The sequence below is a fragment of the Argopecten irradians genome, chromosome 5 (genome assembly GCF_041381155.1).
Source record: "Argopecten irradians isolate NY chromosome 5, Ai_NY, whole genome shotgun sequence".
Classification (NCBI taxonomy): domain Eukaryota; kingdom Metazoa; phylum Mollusca; class Bivalvia; order Pectinida; family Pectinidae; genus Argopecten; species Argopecten irradians.
The window spans coordinates 43428612-43451214 of record NC_091138.1 but is presented as its reverse complement, the minus strand read 5'-3'; the positions used below and the strand labels follow the sequence as shown (position 1 = coordinate 43451214).

At 34.5% G+C, this 22603-nt stretch overlaps 3 protein-coding genes across 3 annotated transcripts; all 3 read left to right on the top strand.

Moving 5' to 3' along the window:
- Positions 1 to 3323: 3323 nt before the first annotated feature.
- Positions 3324 to 5691, top strand: LOC138324591 (uncharacterized). The gene is made up of 3 exons (XM_069269643.1): positions 3324 to 4270; positions 4401 to 4584; positions 4847 to 5691. Exons 1-3 carry the CDS (start codon positions 3459 to 3461, stop codon positions 5207 to 5209), a joined length of 1359 nt encoding a protein of 452 aa, XP_069125744.1. The 5' UTR covers positions 3324 to 3458; the 3' UTR covers positions 5210 to 5691.
- A 4096-nt stretch (positions 5692 to 9787) lies between these two features.
- Positions 9788 to 12194, top strand: LOC138324590 (uncharacterized). The gene is made up of 3 exons (XM_069269642.1): positions 9788 to 10724; positions 10896 to 11079; positions 11318 to 12194. Exons 1-3 carry the CDS (start codon positions 9931 to 9933, stop codon positions 11684 to 11686), a joined length of 1347 nt encoding a protein of 448 aa, XP_069125743.1. The 5' UTR covers positions 9788 to 9930; the 3' UTR covers positions 11687 to 12194.
- Positions 12195 to 13182: 988 nt separating this feature from the next.
- On the top strand, positions 13183 to 22515 carry LOC138323958 (uncharacterized). The gene is made up of 2 exons (XM_069268915.1): positions 13183 to 14585; positions 17424 to 22515. The coding sequence occupies exon 2, from the start codon at positions 17432 to 17434 to the stop codon at positions 19670 to 19672; it is 2241 nt and encodes a 746-aa protein (XP_069125016.1). The 5' UTR covers positions 13183 to 14585; positions 17424 to 17431; the 3' UTR covers positions 19673 to 22515.
- The last annotated feature ends 88 nt before the right edge of the window (positions 22516 to 22603 follow it).

Sequence of the window (22603 nt, the reverse complement as noted above, 5' to 3'; positions counted from 1 at the left end):
ACGAGATACTTATTTTGTAATTACGAGAAAACTATGAAGTGATGACGAGATATTATGTGATAATTATCTCATTACCTACTACGCTGATTTTGTATTTTGTGTTCTATTTTAACCCCGGAAGATTGGGGATGTATTACAGGAGAGTCGCAACTACGTATGTTACTAATGTGTATAGATATAAAAAAAATGCAAATTACTTTTTAAAAACAAGTGATATACTTAAAATATTATCGAGAAAAAACCCACAAAATAATACCCAACAAAAGGGGAAAAAAAACCGATAAAAAACGTTGCCCTATGGTCACTCCCTGGCAATTACCCTACGTTAGTTTCAAACTTGCATTTCAGAGATGATAGTCTAGAAGTATGCAACGGTTTACTCGCATACAGTGTATCCACAAGAAAACAAACACATGTGAAAAATGGAAAAGTCCATCCTCATTAAACATTTTTTTAAATCTAAAATGCGACTATTTTTGTACGTTAATCTATTTGTTTATTTCATTTATATATTTATGAACATATTCAAATTGACGTTTGGGTTCTCAATTAAGACGATAAATGACATTTTGTAATTTGACTGAGTGACTGATATCATTAATCATAGATTGACCACTTTGATCAGGAAAATTCTCACATTATGAGGTCAGAGGCCACCAGGGGTTAAAGCCCGGGCGATTTATAAATATGTTGATTAATCACAACCTAGACCTGATACTACTAACAACTTTTATAATGTGTTTGGTATTGATACCATTTTCATATCTCTTCGTTGTTGTATCCAAACTAATAGATATGATTTATTTTCTACCCCTTTTATTGAAAATTTTGAGGCGGTAGCTTAAATAGATTCTTTATTTATTGGCTTTGTTAACTTCAAATAATGCATGAAAGAAAAGAAATCATCAATACGTATGAAAATAAAGAAACCTTGCATACAATGGAAATTGTTACCTTTCGAATTGAAAGATTTACTTTATTCCATATTTCAAAATTATGGAGAAATAGCAAAAATCTAGTTTATTAATAAACTACACTCTGGTGTTTGTGTTATACCTTTAATACATAAAAAATCCTTATATCCAATCTACAATAGAAAAAAAACTCTTCAAAATTTCACATTTATTGAAGGACTATATTTTCTATGAAATTATTACTCCGTATCAGCAAATCAAAAGTGGCGCTACAAACGGCAATGCTATTTCATTGGATGAGTAAAAAGTAAAATTTTAAAAAGTATCATTGTAAAATGTTCGTTACAAGCAAGATTTCATTGTTATGACGAATTCATGAAAATCAAACGACACATTTTATCTTACAAGAAGATTACCTTATTTTTCATGTAATTTGAAAATAAATTGGCAATATGTCACAACTGACAACCACACCATCCTTATTTGTTTACTAATTATACAGACTAAGTGATTAATATATCAGCCCAGACATAACGATATATTGTTGTTAACCGCGATAAATTTAATAAATATTAAACAAATATTTTATTTTCAACCACCAAACTCCTGGCTGAGAACACGTGAACCCCACATCGGCGAATGATGCGTCCGTGTACAGTTTTCATCCGGCTCAAAAACCTGAGACGTCCTCACATAAAGGAAGGTAAACTTAAAACAGGCCTTTAAAAAGTTGTATTCGATTTACCAGAAACCTGATCAAAAACGAAATCCATTTCAGTCAATGAGTTTCTTACAAGAAATTGTACTTAATTACTAAGGTACTATCTTCCAATCTTCCGTAGCTAGTCTCAAGCCCTTATTAAGAAGGAGGGAGGAGTTATTAGAAAATTAAAGCAATCAACACTCTAAAATAGAGGCGCAACCCTAAGTCGTTATCAAATAACATTAGATAAATGTGAATGTTTCCGCTACACCCGGACATTTCCGTCAATCTCCGGGAAATGTCTCAAGGCCGTTTGGTAAGTCCTCGGGCTACAGATAGTTTGTTTTTATTATCTTGTCTGTAATTTGTTTGTCATTAATTATGATAGATTTGTGTTTACAGTTTCGTCCGGTCAAGACATCTATTTACTACAATTACATTTTTATTCTGTAAACATCGCCTACATCGCAAGTTTCTTGTGCTTTCTTTTCCTTTATTATACAAATTATTTTTTTTAAGATGACAGTAAGGCCTTGATTTTCAAAACCAACATCAAAGTCTTTTAAGGTAATAAAAGGTTTTAATCTCCCCATTATCCTAGATTTTGGTCTCGTCAAATACTTCCGAGTCTGATCAAAGACGTTTTTATGATTCAATGTTTTAATATCTCATCTTTTTGTTCTCTTGCATATCTGTTGAGGAAAATATGAAGCACTCAAAAGTTAAATCATGAACATTTGATATTAAATTCCAGTATAGCAATTGATTTTTTTTTATCAAAATTAATGAAAATTAGCAAAATATACATTGGTATTGTAATGAGACAAACGTAATGCCACCTTCAGAAACAATCTTTTTCCGTTTGAATGTTACATGATTTCAAAAGTATCATGGTAGCAGATGTTTTACATGAAGCGATGGTTGTTACATAATGAGAACGAAAATGGATTTTTCCTTGGAATGTTTTGGTTTTTGGTTCAGATTACTGCTATTCTAATTAAATATATTTGTTTCTATCTTAATTGATAAATCGTTTACAGAAATATATGATATCTTATATTGGCGAAGCACTCGCAAAATATTGCATGGCTAATCGCTTGGCTTTGAATGAGTATTTTTTTTAATTATTGAAACTTCAAAGTTAATTTTTGCTCTTGCACTAATGGGCTCTGGATAGGGCATTGTCCAACTGACTTTAAAATACTAAAGAAGTGTGTGTGTGCGTGTCCTCGTCGGGACACAAAATCTGCTCGTGCTATTGTAGGCGGAACCTGTAAACACATACATGCTCATCACTTAATCATTATTAGATTAGTGGACATCAGTAATCGTCACGCTTAACATGTCGAAATATGTTTGTTTGTTCTAGAAACATCAACGTTTTAATCCCTTCCCAGCATTCCTTGCTTATTGTTGTCTGGTAATCGTGGTCATTCACGAGATCATCTGCTTTAATTCGGACATATTTATTGTTCATCTTGACAGTTTGATGTAGACTGTCGTGGGAAGTGGCGGACTACGTCATCAGTATCGCGCTCTATTGTAGTAGAGAATATGCGTATGCGTCATCGTTTCGTGTCGTTGCACATCAGACAGACCACAACAACATACTTAGCGTGACAATAAACTGCACATGTTATGACCAACACATACGTCATCAGATGGACAGTCTTACTATATATAAGTCTCCAGATTTTTTTCCAAACCAGAAACAATTCGCTCTCCAACAAAGCAACAACACAACCTGGTACCAAGAAGGATATTCATTTTTTCAACGGAACCGAATCAACGAAAACATACCGCATTTTTTTCCTTTCTATTTTTAACTTTCTAAGGACACAATGAATGCTATTCTACTGTTTGCTATAGCTGTGTTCGGTGCCCTGCCTCTTTCTAGTGGACACTTAATATACCGAAGGAAAATCTACAGACCAATCATCCACAAGCGTATCGTTATGCCACCCCGAGTCTACTACCGAAGACTGCCCTCCACCTACTCAATCCAGAACAGAATGGGAAAAGTCTACCCAACTCGAGGACATGGACCGTTTTACAGACCAAACTTTCCAGCCAATATCAACACTTTTCATCCTCGAGGAACTATTACATCGCATATCGTTGTCCCCCATGAAGTAGTTAATACAGGGTTCATCGACCCCAGGATTAATACCGCTAATGGGGGTTTTATTAATCCAGGATTTGACCAGAGTAATTTACCTCCTTTGGACTTCAATAAGAACGTCTTTATCCAGGGAGTGGACACCCTACCTGTAGACCGTGTCCCTATTACAGGTCTCCAGCCTGGTATCGGCTTCAACACCAAAAATGTGGATGCTGATGGGAAACCGGTGGTTCAGGAGCAAAAAACAAACGAGGATCAGACCAAAACACCCGGTTCTTCAACTCTTGATGTCACTTCCGGTTTAGAAGGAGGACTTCCAGTTATAAGCCCTGTTGTTGTTACAGAGCCCGGGAATGGAGCAGAGCTCCCTGTTATTACTCCAGTTGTTATCACCGATGCTTCTGTTGCTGTATCTGATCCAACAAGCACAGGAGTTCCCGATATGACATTCCCGGATGTCGGAGTTAAGGACACGAACCAAATTTTCCCAGGGGTCGGAGACGAAAACCAGAACTCGAGCTGTCACACGACGTAAGTTCTTGATATTTTCATTACATTTACATGAAAAGTTAACAGATAAATGTTTTAAGTAATTTTAACATTAACAATTATCAAAATGTTATATGTAAATAGCTATTAACGTTTTTTGCTTTGTTTGCAGCGGTTGTGACACCGGCGCTGAATGCGTGTTCGCGGAGGAATACATCTGCCCTAGCTATATTCCGTCTGTTCAGTGTGAGTGCCGTTTAGGATGTCGTCTGGACTACACCTTTATACCTCTGGGTGGATCTATCACTATTGATGTCTGTGGCAACACTTGTTCCTGTAACAACATGTACGGAGCGGTAAGTATCTGTAATACTTAATCTGATGTAACAACCTGCCTAAACAATCACATCTTTATAAGGATTTGTTTTGTTATTAACAGTTTTTCAAATCATGAACAATAAAATAAAATATAACGTTCAAGTTTTCTGCATATTTGTGATAATATTAGAACCTTACAGCAGAATTTGCAAATGATGTACTATCTTATACATACTACATACTACATTACTACTGCATATTTTCCTGTGCAAATTTATAACAAATCCTTTTTTATTTCAGGCTGAGTGTACACAGCGCATGTGCAAACCAGAGGACCCAGCCGTTTCTATAGCCGGTACTGTTTCATCTGATAATGATCTTGGTGGATTCCAGGGCGCATTCGAAAGCATGCCATTAGCGAAAACCGACAACAGCGCATTCGATATCTCAACTAGTTCCTCAGATCGTGTAACGATTCCAGAATTACAGCAATTCGTTGAACCGATGAACGTAGTGGAACAAATTGCAAAAGATCCTTCATTAGTACAGCCCGTTCAGGACAGCGTGGTGATGGAAGCGCCCACTGTTGATCAGAACAACGTCAGTGTTGACATCACCACAGCAACACCTTCAGAACTTTCTACAGAATCACCTCAGGTCTAAACTTTTTATTAATATTAAAATAGCGTAAGACCACAGGATATTGGTGCTGCAATTGAACGCCACTTCAGAACAGAAAGTTGAATGGAAGGAAAATGAACGTGCTGTGAATAAACTATTTAGTACAGTGTAATTGTACGAATTCTGATATCGGCCGTTCTGTTATAAAACTTTGAGATTTTTGACTCGGCGTGTGTCAGATATCTAATATGACAAAGATAAAAAAGAAAGAAAATGAGTGTAGAGTGATTATAGTAATTTATTCACGCAAACATTCACCCCATGTTTTGTGCTATTATATAACATGGAGTCGAGTTATGTGCTACTTTTATAATGATATTTTATTTATATTTTATGTCCCCATGAACTTACTTAGTCAACATGACAATGTCATTTATACGTTTATATGTAAACGAAATCCTTATATAATTGTATCTCAATTGTGAGCTTATTTATTGTTTTTGTAATAAAATGTACGAAATATATCTATGTGTATGTTTTATCATTATGATAGTACAGTTACTTGAACAGGTCACTTGGACCACGTGCGATGTGTCTGGCTGCACCGATTAGTAATTTGATATTGGGCAGCTTTAAAACTAAAACGGGCATTGGTTCCGCCAATACCGCAACCAATAGTTTTTAATTTTCTCGATGTAATTGGTCAGTCCATTGAAATTCCCCTTTGGTCATAGATTATGTCAAATATGAGTTTATCAAACTTTGTTTTTTTTTTCTTTTTGAATTTGAATTTCTGAGAGACCGATTCTTTGTTTGCATACCATTCTATTATGTTTACGTGGATTAACAGTTTTTTAACATTTCCTATTCATATTCACTTTGGACCTTATAAAGATAGTGACATCAATGCTTAATAAGGATCTGATCTGGTTAGGTTTTAGTCTCGCTGAAGACTTGATTTAACCTTGATCAAAGTTTTTTTGAGATTTCCAAAATAATTGTCTTTATTTGTAGCAAGTTTTCATGTGAAAAATATGACAAACGTTAGAACTCAGCTCTATGTAGAATGGTTTTACAAGAATTTTAAGAAATTACTTATTTGGCCGTCTTTCTGAAAATACGCGATTCTTACCCTCTGTAGAGAAACGAAATTTTATCTTTCCTCTATCAAGATTTTCACTTAAATTGCAATTGCGACGACAATTTTAGCTTCATGAATTTTATTTCTGCTGATAATCTTTTGGAAATATTCATTAAAGTGCGAAATTATGATTTTTTTTTTTTTTTTTTTTAACTTTTTATGGTAGTTAAGGTATCAAGAAAGAATCAAGAACAATGACCCCGATTTGTATACTGGCTTTACAGGTTTAGAATCAGCAAACTTGTTTATCTTATATTGAAAAATATTAGGAAACGTTAGTCATCAGAATATCCTGTATGAAACCTTAAATTCGTCAAAACTTGTGGAAAACGGAGTATTGGTCTTTCAGAATTATGAGAGTTGGGATAATATATATTGTTATTTTGAACAAAAAGAATATGTTGATTCCGTGTTACTATTATTTTGTCAAAGAAAACATTGGTTTGGTCAAGTATACAAACAATCATACTTATCAGACAACCAATTAGGAATATAATGCATTAGATTGTCGTGTGTATAGTCAAAACAGTGCAATTCCTGTAAATTACACAAGTGTTAAATAGCTCTATTTTTGATTCACAATACTTCAAAATCAAGGACACTACCATATCATTTTACCCCATTTTAACTCTATGAAAAAATATCTGAGAATGGCGTGAATACTTAACGTTATATTTACGTCACAAAAGAGACAATGACGCTGGGTATTGATTTGATTGAATCTAACATTAAAGTTATATAATAGTATGCCATAATTTTCATACATACTCAAGAGCTTTTATTATGCTATGTACCACCAAACATTACCAATGTTTGAGAAATACTATGCATGCGTTTTAATTTTACAAAGTTAAAAAAGAGTTAAAATTCGACATGTTATTTACATCTACAATACAGTGAAATGAGTACAAATAGTCAAACCAAAAAGCTAAGCTGTTGCCCTACAGTTTCATTTTCAGATTTTTAGAGCGATTTTATTAATTATTTCAAAGATGAATTCTTCAGATTTGATTTCATCTAAAAAAACATAAATCATTAAAACAATAACTATTACAGCGAATAATTTATGTGTTGTTGCAAATGCTTATAAAGTATTATGCATGTCTGTCCGTGCCTTTGAATAATTTTCATATCATAATTCATCAAAACTTATGGTTTTCAATTGATTACTGAAGAAAAGAAAATGTCAAAATATTCGCAAAGTTATGGCAAATATAACTTTAAAATGTATATTTATTAATACGTCTGATCTGACATATTATATATATTGACGTCACTTATGTTAAATTTCGTTGGGATATGAAAATATTTTGTTTGCAATCTTTTCTGAGAATTTGCTCCGAGGACAGTTTGCAAACGTTTTCATACCCCTATTAAATTTTCAAAAAATGACATTAATGCTTATTTATTGATAATTGATGGAAAGCTCAAAAAATGGTCACACTTGTCTAACAGATATTTTGTTTTCAATTAAATAAAATAGACTCATGTTTAATAAAAGAAAAAAATACTTTCTACCACAATAGGGGGTGTTATTCAACTCTCATGACATTGAATAAACACTGCAGCTGTTGATTAACAATTTGTTTATACCACACGTGGTATAAACTCTGTACGCATTCTGATTGGCTGACACGGTGAACTTTGACCGAACTACTTCTTTCCCAGTGTCACATCATCATTGTCAACGTCATCAATAATCAATTGACGTCATTCTATGTTGTGAAGGCCGCTTGACGTCCAAAACTGCTGTTGGAAAGCGTGTGTGCCGTGGTCATTGTGTCATAATACGTGACGTTTTCATACATGTTAAATTGACCTTTATTACTAATTATACATCTTGCCGGACAAGAATTTTACTGATGAGTTTCGTAGTTTTAACGTTTATGAACGTTTATCTTGACCGTAATGGCTTGATGATTATCTGGCGGGAAATAGACGATGCCGTGTCGTGCGAATGCTTTTACATGTATACATGTAGTCCGACATTAAGTTTTATTTTCTGGAAGCAATTATGAAGATTTGAACTCAATAAGACGTTAAATGAGTATTTTTTGACCCTAAAGATGTTCCCAATTAGAAGAATTTGCTATCAACGGATTCTTTATCAAACGATGACTTTTGAATACTAATTAGAGTCTTTTTGCTGATGAAAATTTTACTACACCTTATTTGCATATTTCGGTAAATACATGTAACCGTATCCCTGCCGTATTTTTATCGGCTAAAACCGAATATTATTGTGGTAGAAACAGGTCACACTACTCGTGGTTGTTGAATATTGAATTTATTCCACACTCGTAAGTTATTTTTTAAAAGTTACAAAAGACACGAGCTTTCTTTTAAAAAATAACTCACTCGTGTGGAATAAATTCAATATTCAACAACCACTCATTGTGTAACCTCTATTTACATCAATGCATTATCAAATGATATTATCATACAACCAGTGACAATTTTATGTGTTGCTATTCGATGACCAATAGGATATATTTCCTGTCATCTTCAGCAAATAAATAAACAAAAGTGTAAATCTTTTTGCATTAAACTCTTCGACAATATATTATGTCTTTCATTGAAGACAGATTTACATTCTTAGTATGCCTTCTATAATTCATTCAATTACTTGATAATTAAATATCACTTGATTTACATTACATTGATGTGAACAAGCATTTACATCAATGCATTATCAAATGATAGTATCATACAACCAGTGACAATTTTATGTGTGGCTCTTCGATGACCAGTAGGATATATTCCCTGTCATCTTCAGCAAATAAATAAACAAAAGTGTAAATCTTTTTGCATTAAACTCTTCGACAATATATTATGTCTTTCATTGAAGACATTTGAAAAATATTGCATTTATTATCGCCTGGATTTTAATGACTAATTTTATTTATGTTGAAAACTTGATATTTATTTAACCTCTTCGGTTCTAAATGAGGTATTGTACAAATGTGATTATAAACGTTTAATTGAAGAGATGTCTGATTGTGGGAGGACACACGTAATATGCTCATAGTATTATAGGCGTTAAATGTAAACACATACATGTTCATCATTTTATCATAAATGATTTATATTTATCAACAGTGGTGGTCACACTAAACATGTCGAAATCTGTTTGTTTGTTCTAGAACTATCAACGTTTTAATCTCTTCCCTGCATTCCTGACTAATTGTCGTTTTGTAATCATGGTCATTTCCCGAGATGACCTGCTTCAATTCGGACATATTTATTGTTCATCTTGACAGTTTGATGTAGGCTGTCGTGGGAAGTGGCGGACTACGTCATCAGTATCGCGCTCTGTTGTAGTGAGAAACATGCGTATGCGTCATCGTTTCGTGTCGTTGCACATGAGACAGACCACAACAACATACTTAGCGTGACAATAAACTGCACATGTTATGTCCGACACATACGTCATCAGGTGGACAGTCTTACTATATATAAGTCCCCAGAATTTTCTACAAACCAGAAACGACTTCGCTCTTCAACAAAGCAACATCACAACCTATTACCAAAAAGGATATTTATTCTTCAACGGAAGCTTACTAAAATTTATTATTAACTTGACTTTCTTCTATTTTTAAACTTCACAATATCCAAGGACACAATGAATGCCATTCTACTGTTTGCTGTAGCGATGTTTGGGGCCTTACCTCTATCTAGTGGCCACTTGATATACCAGAGGAAAATCTACAGACCAGTCATCCACAAGCGTATCATTATGCCTCCTGAAGTCTACTACCAAAGATTGCCCCCAACCTACTCAATCCAGAACAGCATGGGAACCGTCTACCCAACTCGAGGACATGGCCCATTTTACAGACCAAACTTCCCAGCCAATATCAACACCTTTCATCCACGAGCAACTGCTATACAGCATGCCGTTGCTCCCCAACAAAACCAGATGGTAAATACAGGTTTCATCGACCCTATTGCTGCTTCAGGAATTAATCCGGGATTTGACCAGAGTAATTTACTTCCTATGGATTTCAATATCCAGGGAGTGGACACCCTACCTGTAGACCGTGTCCCTATTACAGGTCTCCAGCCTGGTATCGGCTTCAACACCAAAAATGTGGATGCTGATGGGAAACCGGTGGTTCAGGAGCAAAGCAAAAACGAGGCTCATACGAAAGTACCCGATTCCTCAACTGTTGACGTCACTTCCGGTTTAGAAGGATTACTTCCTGTTATAAGCCCTGTTGTTGTTACAGAGCCCGGAAATGGAGCAGAACCCCCTGTTATCACTCCAGTTGTTATTACCGATGCTTTTGATATTGTATCTGATCCAACAAGCCCAGGGGTTCCCGATATGTCATTCCCGGATGTCGGAGTTAAGGACACGGATCAAATACTCCTCGGGGTCGGAGAAGAGAAACAGAGCTCGAGCTGTCAAACAACGTAAGTACATGTAATTTAATGACATTTTACATATAAAGCTATTAAACTTATTGCATATATATACATTCTGTACGTTAAATACAGTAGATGAAAAGGAAATAACGGTTTTTATAAGGTTTTTACATCAAAAACTTTTGAACATTTTTTGTATCTTTGCTTTTTTGTTTCCAGTGGTTGTAACACTGGCGCTGAATGCGTGACCGCGGAGGAATACATCTGTCCTAGCCACATTCCTTCTGCCCAGTGTGAGTGCCGTTTAGGATGTCGTCTTGACTACACCTTTATACCTCTGGGTGGATCTATCACTATTGATGTCTGTGGCAACACTTGTTCCTGTAACAACATGTACGGAGCGGTAAGTGTCTGTAATATCTCATATAAAAACCGAACAAATCGACCACCTCTCTTAAGGATTTGTTTTGTTATTAAGAGTTATTTTCAAATCATAAAAATTAAAACATAACGCTCAGTTTTTTCTGTCGTACTAATATCAGAACCTTACAGCAGAATTTGTGATTTATTAGCATATATATTACTATATTGCGACTGCATATTTTCTGTGCAAATTTATAACTAATCCTATTTTATTTTAGGCTGAATGTACACAGCGCATGTGCAAACCAGAGGACCCAGCCGTTTCTATAGCCGGAACTGTTTCATCCGATAATGATCTTGGTGGATTCCAGGGCGCATTTGAAAGTATGCCATTAGCGAAAACCGACAACAGCGCATTCGATATCCCAACTAGTTCGTCAAATCGTGTAACGGTTCCAGAATTACAGCAATTCATTGAACCAATGAACGTAGTGGAACAAATTGCAAAAGATCCTTCATTAGTACAGCCCGTTCAGGACAGCGTGGTGACGGAAGAGCCGACTGTTGGAATTGAACAGAACAACGTCAGTGGTGACGTCACCACAGTAACACCTTCAGAACTTTCTACAGAATCACCTCTAGTCTAAAGCCGTTGATTAACATTACAAATAACAAGAATGTCCCGTAAAATGAAAGTCTGCAAGTGAACGCGAATATAGAACGGAGTGTTGAATGGAAGTAAAAGAAATGTGATCTTCTAAAACAGGGTGACTCCCTTCTGATTTCGATCTTCATATCATAGGCTTTGAAAAGCATAAATGTTGACGCTGCTTGTGCCATATACCCAGACTGTGTTGAGGATGAAAAGAGAAAGAAAATTATTGTAGAGAGTGTTTAGTAATTTATTCACGCAACAGAAACAGCGGAAAAATTCCAATTTTGTTCCATGTTTTGTACCCATGAAAAAATGGAATCGTCTTATGCGCTACTTTTATATTGATATCATGTTTTTCATTGCTTTGTTACGATGACAACAAAACAGTGCCATTTAAACATTTACATGTAAACGAAATCCAAATTGAATTGTATACTAATTTGTGTGCTAATTTATTTTTTGTTTGTTTTCAAATAAAATTTATGAAATATGAAACAATATACACGGGTTTATTTATTGCACAAAAACAATTACTGAAAACATGCAACTTTATCATGTTGATCAAACTCGAGTTAGTTCGTTAAATAAACTAACGAGAGTCATTCGTTGGGGAACATGTTTATACCGTGGTGATCATTTGTTTCTTGTCTACGTTCAGGCAAACTCGCCACCATACAATGCTTCATAACATCTTCCTACCATAAGATAGTTTAGGGCCTAATGAGAGAGACAATATTCTGTTGTTTATTACTTTGTACAAATAGCTAATTGCCATTAGTAAATCCAATATAATTTTAAAATATATGAAAAATATATAGTCTGAAATTAAATGCCAATCGGAACGCTTCAATTTTTGATTTTTAGATATATCTTGAACACCATAAGTAATATTATTATCACCATTTCTTTTGGTACTACTTTCCTGATGACATATTGGGGGGAATCGTTTCATCATACACACTGCATAACTTACCAGACTTCATTCACCACGCTTAAGTATTTAGAAAGGACTTTTTTCAATATCATGGTTGTGTTTGAGGTTTCCTTGTTGTTACATAAAACTGGTGTGTACTTTAAATATGTGCTGCGTGGTTAATTACTCGTGACATCGACATCTAAATGCAGAGTAACATTTACTAGCGGGAACTGCATCTGTAACCCCCGGCACTCTTGATGATCGTATCTCCTTGAATATATATTTTGTTTCGATATACATGTATAATCATTATTAAATAAGTCCAACCTATTTATCAAGTCAGAGTTATAATAAGTTCGCAGTCTCTTTTAACACTCGATAATTGATCCATATAATTTTTTATAATGTTTACCAGTAGATGTCACTGAGGTATATGTGTTTGTGTATGTTCGGTCTATTTATCTGTATACAATTAACTGTGTAGCTCACTCGTACATATCAGGATATGTGAACTGATATTTACATTTACATTGAAAGTTCAAAGTTCATTTATAAATAATGCACATGTTCAGCCTGTGAATTAGATACAGGAAGTAATGAACATTGAAAGAGGATTCAATATTTAGTTCGGATAAAATTCAATGTATAATATAGATACTACTGGATGAATACTGGTGATACAAGAAATATGACAGTACATGTATATGTAACTGAGATATCAGAAACTATGAAATATATTTGGTTGTAGAAAAGGTGAAATGAAATGTGAAGATAGGGGAAGCTGTCATATGAAGACAGGATACAGGACTTAAGTCTGCATTATGGATAGAGAAGTGAATTGTACTGTGGATACAGGAAGTGAAACTGTACTGTGGACACAGAAAAAGAAGTAAAACTATATTGCGGCAATAGGAAGAATCGAACCTGTGTAATATATGTACATGAAATTAAATAAAATGAGGATTCTGGAAAAAAACACCTTTCCTATGCTGTGTAGATACAGGAATATGTACAATATGGATGCAGGAATAAGTTTTTCTATATAATGTGGATAAGGGATAAGTTTTCCTACATAATGTCGATTTCGGGATAAGTTTTCCTATGCAATGTGGATACAGGAATATGTACAATAAGGATGCAAGAAAAACCTTTCCTATACAATGTCGATTTAGGGATAAGTGTTCCGATAAAATGTGGGTACATGCAGGAATAAGTTTTCCTATGCAATGTGGATACAGATACATGGATAACATTTCCTATACGATGTGGATAATGTGGATACAGACAGAAGTGGAATATCATGCTGATATATAGTGATTTGGAAACGTCGGTGGATAGTGAAGTATGTAAATATGTCATTTTGAGGCGTTATAAATAACATAGTAAACATTAATTGTGAGTTCGGAAAGTTCAAGGTATGACCTGTGACCATATGGAGTAGTGAACATTTAATGTGGATATGGAAAGTGAGGAATTTGTAAATCACATCGCAAGACAACATGTTTTAAGCATGACATAGTGTAAGATGGTAGAAATAGATTTCAAAAGATTGCTATACGAGAGAAGTAACGTTGGAACGAAATCGAGATCAACAAAACGCACAGCGTCCTAAGAATAACATTAACGTCATGAAAGTGTTGACAAAATGATGCCTACACAATCATGATACAAACACAGTTAAACACGTGTGCTAATCACATCGACTACCTTATTTTAAATATCACATATTTTATGACGTTAGAAAGAAATTTCATAGATTGTTATACAAGAGAAGAAATGTTGGAACGAAATCAAAATCACCAAAACACCTTCAAAGAATGATATTTTGAGAGTGTTGACTAAATGGATATTTGATTGCGAAAAGATATCGAATAATCAGGATCCAGGATATTATAAAACCGCATATACGGGAATAAGGTGTATGGGCATCACCTACACAATCGCGATACAAAGACCAACTAATGTTTACTTATAAGTAAGTATATTACGGTTTATTGATATCTACACAAATTATCTTGTATTGGCATTTATTTTATTAACGCTGTACCGGTAAATACCTGAATGAAAAAATTATTTCATCAAACTTTATTCCTCTTATTTGGGTTTAGTTTGATGTAATCATGAGGTTATTGTTAAACTGACTAAAAGCTGATAATGAGAGTTAAAAAGCATGTATTTGAAATAAAAAAAAAATAATATACATAATCATTTTTTTTTGAAAATTGTTTCTGAGACACCCCCCAGTTATGACAGTGTTGTATCCAAGGAAGTGGCAGCCATTTTTTATTTTTTGCTCAAAATTGAGTGCATCGAGTACAATGATATACATGGAGATATGTGGACGGATTATTATTTGGATTTCTATTCACTTGTGTGGAATTTTTATTTTGACAAACATCTAAATGACAACTTAGAAGAAGTGGCATTTTTTCTTGCTAAACAAGCCCCATACAGCATTACGGATAACGACTTTGTTTACATATTAGTAGGTGATAAACAGTGGACAACTGCTAGGTGTGCATATACTTGTATAGACTAGGCGCATGTGTGTCGATTCACGCGCTTTATATAGGTGCCGGTGAGTGCGTCGGAATGTAAAACAAAAATGGCTACCCTCGATAATCATTTTAATATTTTGTAACTTACATTTTCAGCTTTAATAAGGTAGTTTTTCTTGTGACTCGTCCTTTTTCATATACCCTCTCACATGCTTGATTAACCATTGCTAGACAGTAATGCCGTCTTCCTGACGTACGGTGATTTCGATTTTTTAATCCTTTATTGAATAATTTTAATTATGAACAGTCTGCAAAAGTAGAGTCATATATCAAGTGTTACTATCAAGCGTAATCCATCTTATCTTTTCTATTCTTTCTAACTTTCTTTCTTCTTCCTAACGTCTCCCTTGACACCACTTCACTTTTGGACTTCGGTTGAGCGTTCGCCCCTGTGAGGTAGGCTCTGGGTTCAGTCCCCTGGCCGAGATACACCATAGTTTATAAAAGTAAAGTAGTAGTTTCTGCTCCTATTTAGCTTTCTTCATATTGGGAGTCTTTTTGCAGTGATATCGGTCGGATGCATAACTTTCTGGATGGAATTAGGATAAAAATTGTCAAAGAGCATTTGAGAGCACCTTAAAGTTATTAGTGCCATAATTTTCAAACTCACAAATTAATAAGGGCTTTTATTATGAAAATAATTTTGTAATTTTAAAGTGACTTCTTGAGATATGTTTTAGCTACATTTGTAAGTATACATAATCATAAAACAAGAACTATTGCTGTGCATAAATATGTGTTTATGCAAAATGTTTAAAAATCGTCATACATGTTTGCTTGTCTTTAATAAACTTTGAATAATTTTCACAGCTGAAATCTCAAAACTTTATAGTTTTCAATAGATAACAGAAGACAGATTTCTCTCAATACACTTAAAGATACTCAAGTGAAGAAATCATAATTCCTGTAATCAGACGCTCCCATCTTTTTCTAAACGAACAAATATTTACAAAAAATGTAAAACGATAGTAAGATATTATATTGAATATGCAATGTGTTCGACAGCTTTTCAAATTAAAGTACACGGATATCGATATAAGTGAGATGAGACTGTGCAGAAGCGTATGTTCTAAATTTTATTGACATATTTTCAAAATTTGATCCCAAATGTTTTTCATTTTACTAGCAATGTTGTTGATAGGAACAACTATGGAATTTACTTCCTGTTATGGCTTATTTAATATGACTATATGAATGAAGCTATATCAGGAAAACATATTTCATGGTGAAATATATATATGATATTAAAGTTTGTGGAATAATCATAAATTCTTTTATACCTCAACAATATCACAAACTGTACAGTGTTATTGATTGAAGACATAAATCACTCTCGCTCATACTATACCGAAGATAGAAAGTTAATCTATCTTTTCTAAACTTATTTTCGCTTAATTTCGACTCCAGAACCTATACCTATACTGTACCTATACTTGACATACTTTGCGGAGATTAGTCTTTGCTATTTCAATTTGCCCGCGAAAATTTAATGCGCGCAAAATAGGTAAGTTTACTGTATGTTAATCAGTACGCAAGAGGAACAGCTAATATGAACGGTTTTCAATAGATGACTGAGGAAGACAGATTTCTCCTCACTTAAAGATTCACACAAGAGAAAAAAAAACAAGGACTGAGGGATTAACTTCCCCTGTTATGACCTTTATGACCTTCTTTAAAGATGTTCCACCGCCGACAGAGCATAAACAAAATTCATTATTTGAACAATAATTGGTGTAATAATATCGTGTATATATATGTCTAATTAACACAAAAATAATATAAAATAGTTTCGTTTACTTTTGGTACATGCACAATCAGTACATCATTCCTTATAGGACTTAGTGCCACGCAATTAATTATTTTAATATCTTTTCCTTGGATTGAAATAAGAAAGTCAAACTTTTCAATGGTGGTAATGGTTTAAAATAAGTATTTTTTGTAACTGAAGAAAACTACTAAATCGTCTGCTCCTATTTTATATACAGAAACAATACCATTAGTCAGCGGTGGAGCATTTTTAATATGATCAATTGTTTGAAACTATGAAATATCATAAACTGTGTAGTACTATCGATCGAATATACCAATCACTGTTCGTCACATTATACCGAAAATAAGTAGAGGTTAGCTTACTCAATTTTAATCAGTACGCAAAAAGAACACCTTAATATGGTAGTCAATTTCATAATCTATGAAAGCAATGATAATTCGCAAGGTAAATATAAAGACATTACAAATAATGGTATTTTTTTCAGATTCGAACATGGAGAATGAAGAAGATCATCCAGCTGCAAGTTTGGCCATAAGTAATATTCTTGACATTTGTGGGTTTTCCAGTCTTCATCATAGACTAATCAAAAGCTTTTGGTCATTGTTAAATTTAACCACCGATATCGGTAATATCGTTTTAGATATGCCAAGTATGGGTTTGGAAAATAGATTGATTGGCGGGGCAGGTGAAGGTCTAATAATGATGTCCGCCTTTAATAATAGTTCGTGTGATGTTGATATGATGGCAATACTGCCCAACAGTGCTGCGTATGAAGACATGACCTCAAATGTACCTCCAGGCTACTGGCAGTATCTAATGGAGCCGTGCAACAAGAACATCGGTTATGTTAGATTGAGGCTCATAAAGGAGGGGAGTATGTGTAATCTATTAGAAATACGAGCCTTTTATGAACACGTTGAATCTGTTCGTTATCTTTCGAATAAAATCCCAGCCTGTTTGAATAATTTTGGAGGAAACCTTTCAACTTTGTGCCAGCATTATACACAATTATTGCAGCTATCAGGTGTATTTACGGAACAGATTGTAACAGGACCATCACTCTCCTCCGTCACTATGGGAGGATTGAAGCCAAACACATTTGTAGTAGATAAAATAGATAATGTGATATCGCTCCCTTGTCCTAAGTGGCCTGCTGTCGCGCAGGAATGGGCAGAAAGAAAGCGCGAATATGGCTGGCCATCTGCTAATTTTGTAACAGATAATGTAAAGAATGGCTGTTACGTTGTTCCAGTTGGATGCAAAGAATGTGATCGTACTTATCTTGATTGGAGGTTGTCGTTTGTTCTTGTAGAACAGGCCCTAATCAGAGATTTTAACTCAACGCAGGTGAAGTGTTACCTACTGCTAAAGCAAATTAAAAAGTTTTTGTTTGAGGACAAAATAGGTGAAATCATATCATCCTACATCCTAAAGACCACTCTATTCTGGGTAATAGAGGAATCGCCGCCCGACCTCTGGGTCCCTCACAGGCTTCTGACAACAGTACAGCTCTGTCTGGAAAGGTTGATTGCATTGGTGAGAAATGACTTCTGTCCTCATTATTTCATCCGGATATGCAACCTTTTGGCAAAAAGATACACTGCAACAGAAAAACATACCGTTCTAAGTTTATGCTATCATGCTAAAACGAATCTCATGATATGGTTATGTGAAACGCCACCATTCAATGAGATATTACGAGAAAACAGTGTCGAGGTGATGGCATTAGATACAGAAGATATCAGTGACGCAGATTTGAAATCACAAGAGATGTTTTCTATAATTTTTCAAAGTTTATGGAGCGGATTAAGTGAAAGCATGAGGTTGCCGTTATCATGCCAACAGTCTTTACAGAAATCAATACAGTATTGCAACACAACAGTTGAAAAAATCAAGAAAGCCTGTTTGAATCATGACTTGCCTCTAGAACAGATCGCAGACATTATTGCTGAACTGGAACTGATTCGTAGACGACTTTCATGGACGCAAAATAATATTTATAAGGAAACGACGTCAAACATACGGTGTATCCCCGTACCGCAACAAAGATTAACTGAATACGAAGCTTTGGTGGAAAACATCACTATTAGCCATTTAAATGTTGCAGCCGGAAATACTCACTTAGCTTACGACATGATCAGATCTGTTGTCGCGACACTGAAATGCAGATCTTATGTTCGATTGCGACTCCCCTACGAAGCTGTGTTTACCGGTAACGGTTTAACATGCATTTTAGACTACGCAATGAGGGGTTCTGATATGATCAACAATGAAAGTGTTCAAAGTAAGCAAAACTTGTCAGACATTGTGTTCTTGCGATTTGAAATTGACGTCCTTCCTGAACCTCTAAAAATGGAAATGCTTCCTTACACACAACAGAGTGTAACTTTCGACATATCCTCTGGTATGCGGCAGATGGTGGCCATAGATCCTGCCGTGTACGCGTGCTTCCTCAAATTCTGGTGTGCTATGAAGCTGAAGCGAAACATTGAGATGTTGGTTGCCCGTGACGACATGGTGTGGTGCTGTAGTCTCCAAGACATCACAAACAAAGCCGTGGCATTCAACCTGCTCGGGTACTGCCACAAACAACTGGAGGAATACGACGCTGCCTTCAGAGCTTTCTGTAGGGCGTTGGAGCAACAGCCTCAGAGTGAAGCCACCTTGGTCCACATTTTTGCCTTAGTCCATAGTACCATTCGACGTGAACTGAACGAGACGTGCCCGGACTAATTGCCAAATATGTTCAAATTTTGATACCGGACAATGATAATCTAACTAGCATACATGAAGTACCTTGGTAAAGAATAACGTGGTCTGTGACCAGTCAGATAAATTCATGAACTTAAAATCACGGCCGTCAATGCTTATAAAAAGGAGACTGAAATCAAATAGTAGATCAGGTCAAAATATTACTTCTACAAATCTTCTCTCATGGGTCGCCATGTTTGAAGATACAACAACACAGAACGGTATTCACAAGTATGTTAAATACTAAGTAATCTGAGTAATGCTCACCGATGCTGGATGTGGGATAAGTGATCTGCTATATATTTTAGTTAGTTCCATCAGATATATTATATTGCCCTCTATAAGAGAGATATTTTCACGATTCTGATTTCTGGATTATTTTGTGCTAGTGTTTCGCAACATATGCAACACCCTGGCGTTGAACATGCGTCGTTCATCCAACCGAAAACAATTGCCTTAATCCTCACAATAACATTAATAGAAGTTTAATATGTTAATATTTAACGATGAATGATTTCGCTCATATTTCTCTGAAGCGGATATCATAAATATACAAACGGTTAAGCTTAAGATGTAATTCAAAAATGGATTATAAGGAGAATGTTATATTAATGAATTATATACAATTAAGTATCCTTCCTAACTGGTTGGTAGTTTCTGCACATTCACTTCTATCTCTATGGGAATGTTGGACAAGGCAAAAATAGTCATTTTGGTCCAGAAGAATAAGATGTCGGTACCCTCAAATGTCGGGCAATTTGGTTATATTAAGGCATTCCCAATTTAATATTGTTTTTTAAATACATATTTTTTTAAATATTTTTTTTTTAAATACTTATTTTTTCACGAAAAGCACATCATGAAATGTATATAATTTGGGTGGTTAATTGGGATTAACGTCCTGTTGAGGACTGCATTCCTTGTATGTTGTGTATACGTATCTGTATATTTTTGGAGGCTCACAGTATATTTGTGCTGTGTCTCTTTGTAATTTAGTGTAACACGCTTCACGTATTGTTCCAATGTTTACATTTGTACGTTTATTACATCTGTTTCAAAGTTGTTGTACCTTTTATTTTACATGTGGTTTAAAAATGAAATTCATGTATAAAGAAGAAAATATCTAAAATGAATAATTAGGGATACCCATTTAGACATGTCTAATTCTTGGGTGATGAAGAAGTCCACATTTATATGAAAGTTCCAAAACTTGGCGGAACATCTGTGGTCTACAAATGTAATTTATTTACAGTACTTTTTCTATATTATTTGATCAAGTATTTATAAGAAATACAGTTAAATGTCATGGTAAATTATATCTTTCAATTACATGTGTTTACTAACGCCGTGTCCAATAAACTCAATAATTGTCGAGATCGTGGAATGCATAGTTCTAAACGTTCTACCCTGAATCACTCCAACGTTAGTTGTGTTAAAAATGAACCCTGTATCACCCCAAATGTGAATATTTATGAACTGAATAAATTATGAAATTTTCAGCAATGTTTCTTTTTACCAAAACGTTAGTTTGTCTGAAAATGAAGTTTTTTCAATGACACTGATATTAAATTTCCACACCAGAGAATAATTCTAAGAATTCCCGATATACTTATATAAACATACGTATCCATATCAGAATACTTCTCATCTGACCAGAACATAACATGGAGTTTTTATTTCACGATTTCGTGCTTTAGCGTCCCTGAATAATTATCGGACTATAATTGATTATCTTTAGGTTTCTCATCACTGACCGTAGTCGATCGTTCGTATACGTGACCAGTGAACAGCTAGCCATATCTAACGGTCAGTTGTTGTTTACTATAATAAATCTTGTCATGTCAATAACTTGAAGCTTGTAAGAATGAAACAACCCAAAATAAGGGTAAAACATATTTTAGCAGTTATCTAAAATTTCTAATTTTAGCAATTGCTACGCTGTAATAATACTTCAAGAGAATTTTGTGGAGCATCAAAATATTGTTGTTTTTTGACAATATAAATTATAATATAGTCTGTGATAAAATAGCACAGAATATTGTAATGGTGTATATAGTTCATGATATTTGGTCGGCTGTGTTTCATCGGCAAAGGTTTATTTTACCTGTCAAGGGTCCAATGTTGGCAAACTGGAGATCTCCAGTTGGTGTGAAACGACAATGTTACCAACACAAATCATATGTAAGACATTAGTAAAACATGTCTGTTGTAATGTTTATATATATTATATAACGTCTATCGCTTTGCAATTAATTTAAAGATGCTCCACCGCTGACAAATGGTTTTTCTTTTCACTTTCAAAAACAGGATCAGACGATTTGGTATTTTTCTTCAGTTTAATTATTTTATATATTTTTTTTTTGTGTTAACTAGACATATATATACACAATTAAACACGAATTGTTGTTCAAATGATGAGTATCATTTATAGTCTTTCGGCGGTGGAGCATCTTTAATTTCAATATTGATGTTTTAATTATTACAAAAATAATGCTCAAATAAATTTTTTGTTATAAAAATCTGCAGTATTTTAGTAATAAATTTGAAGAAAAGAGAAATCAGATACGATGAATGTTGGATTATTTGTTTTTCCTCACACAAAAAAAAACAGAAAACTGGAGTTGTGTTGGAAATGTCTTGACCTGTACAGGTCATCCTTTTTAAACTGGAGACTTTGATGTTTTGATTGAAATTAAAGGAGTCCCAAAGTTTGACAGGTACATTTTGTATATGTTTAATTGCTTTGGTGGTCACCACGGTCAACTCATGAACATTGATATATTGTGATGTTTGAATATAGTTTTAAATTTATTTTTGTGTCACCATTGCCCAGTTTCATCAACATTTTTTAACTTTAAGGAATTCCTTAATTTCAAACTCTCGATAGCAAAGCATAAAAGATTTTAAACGAGG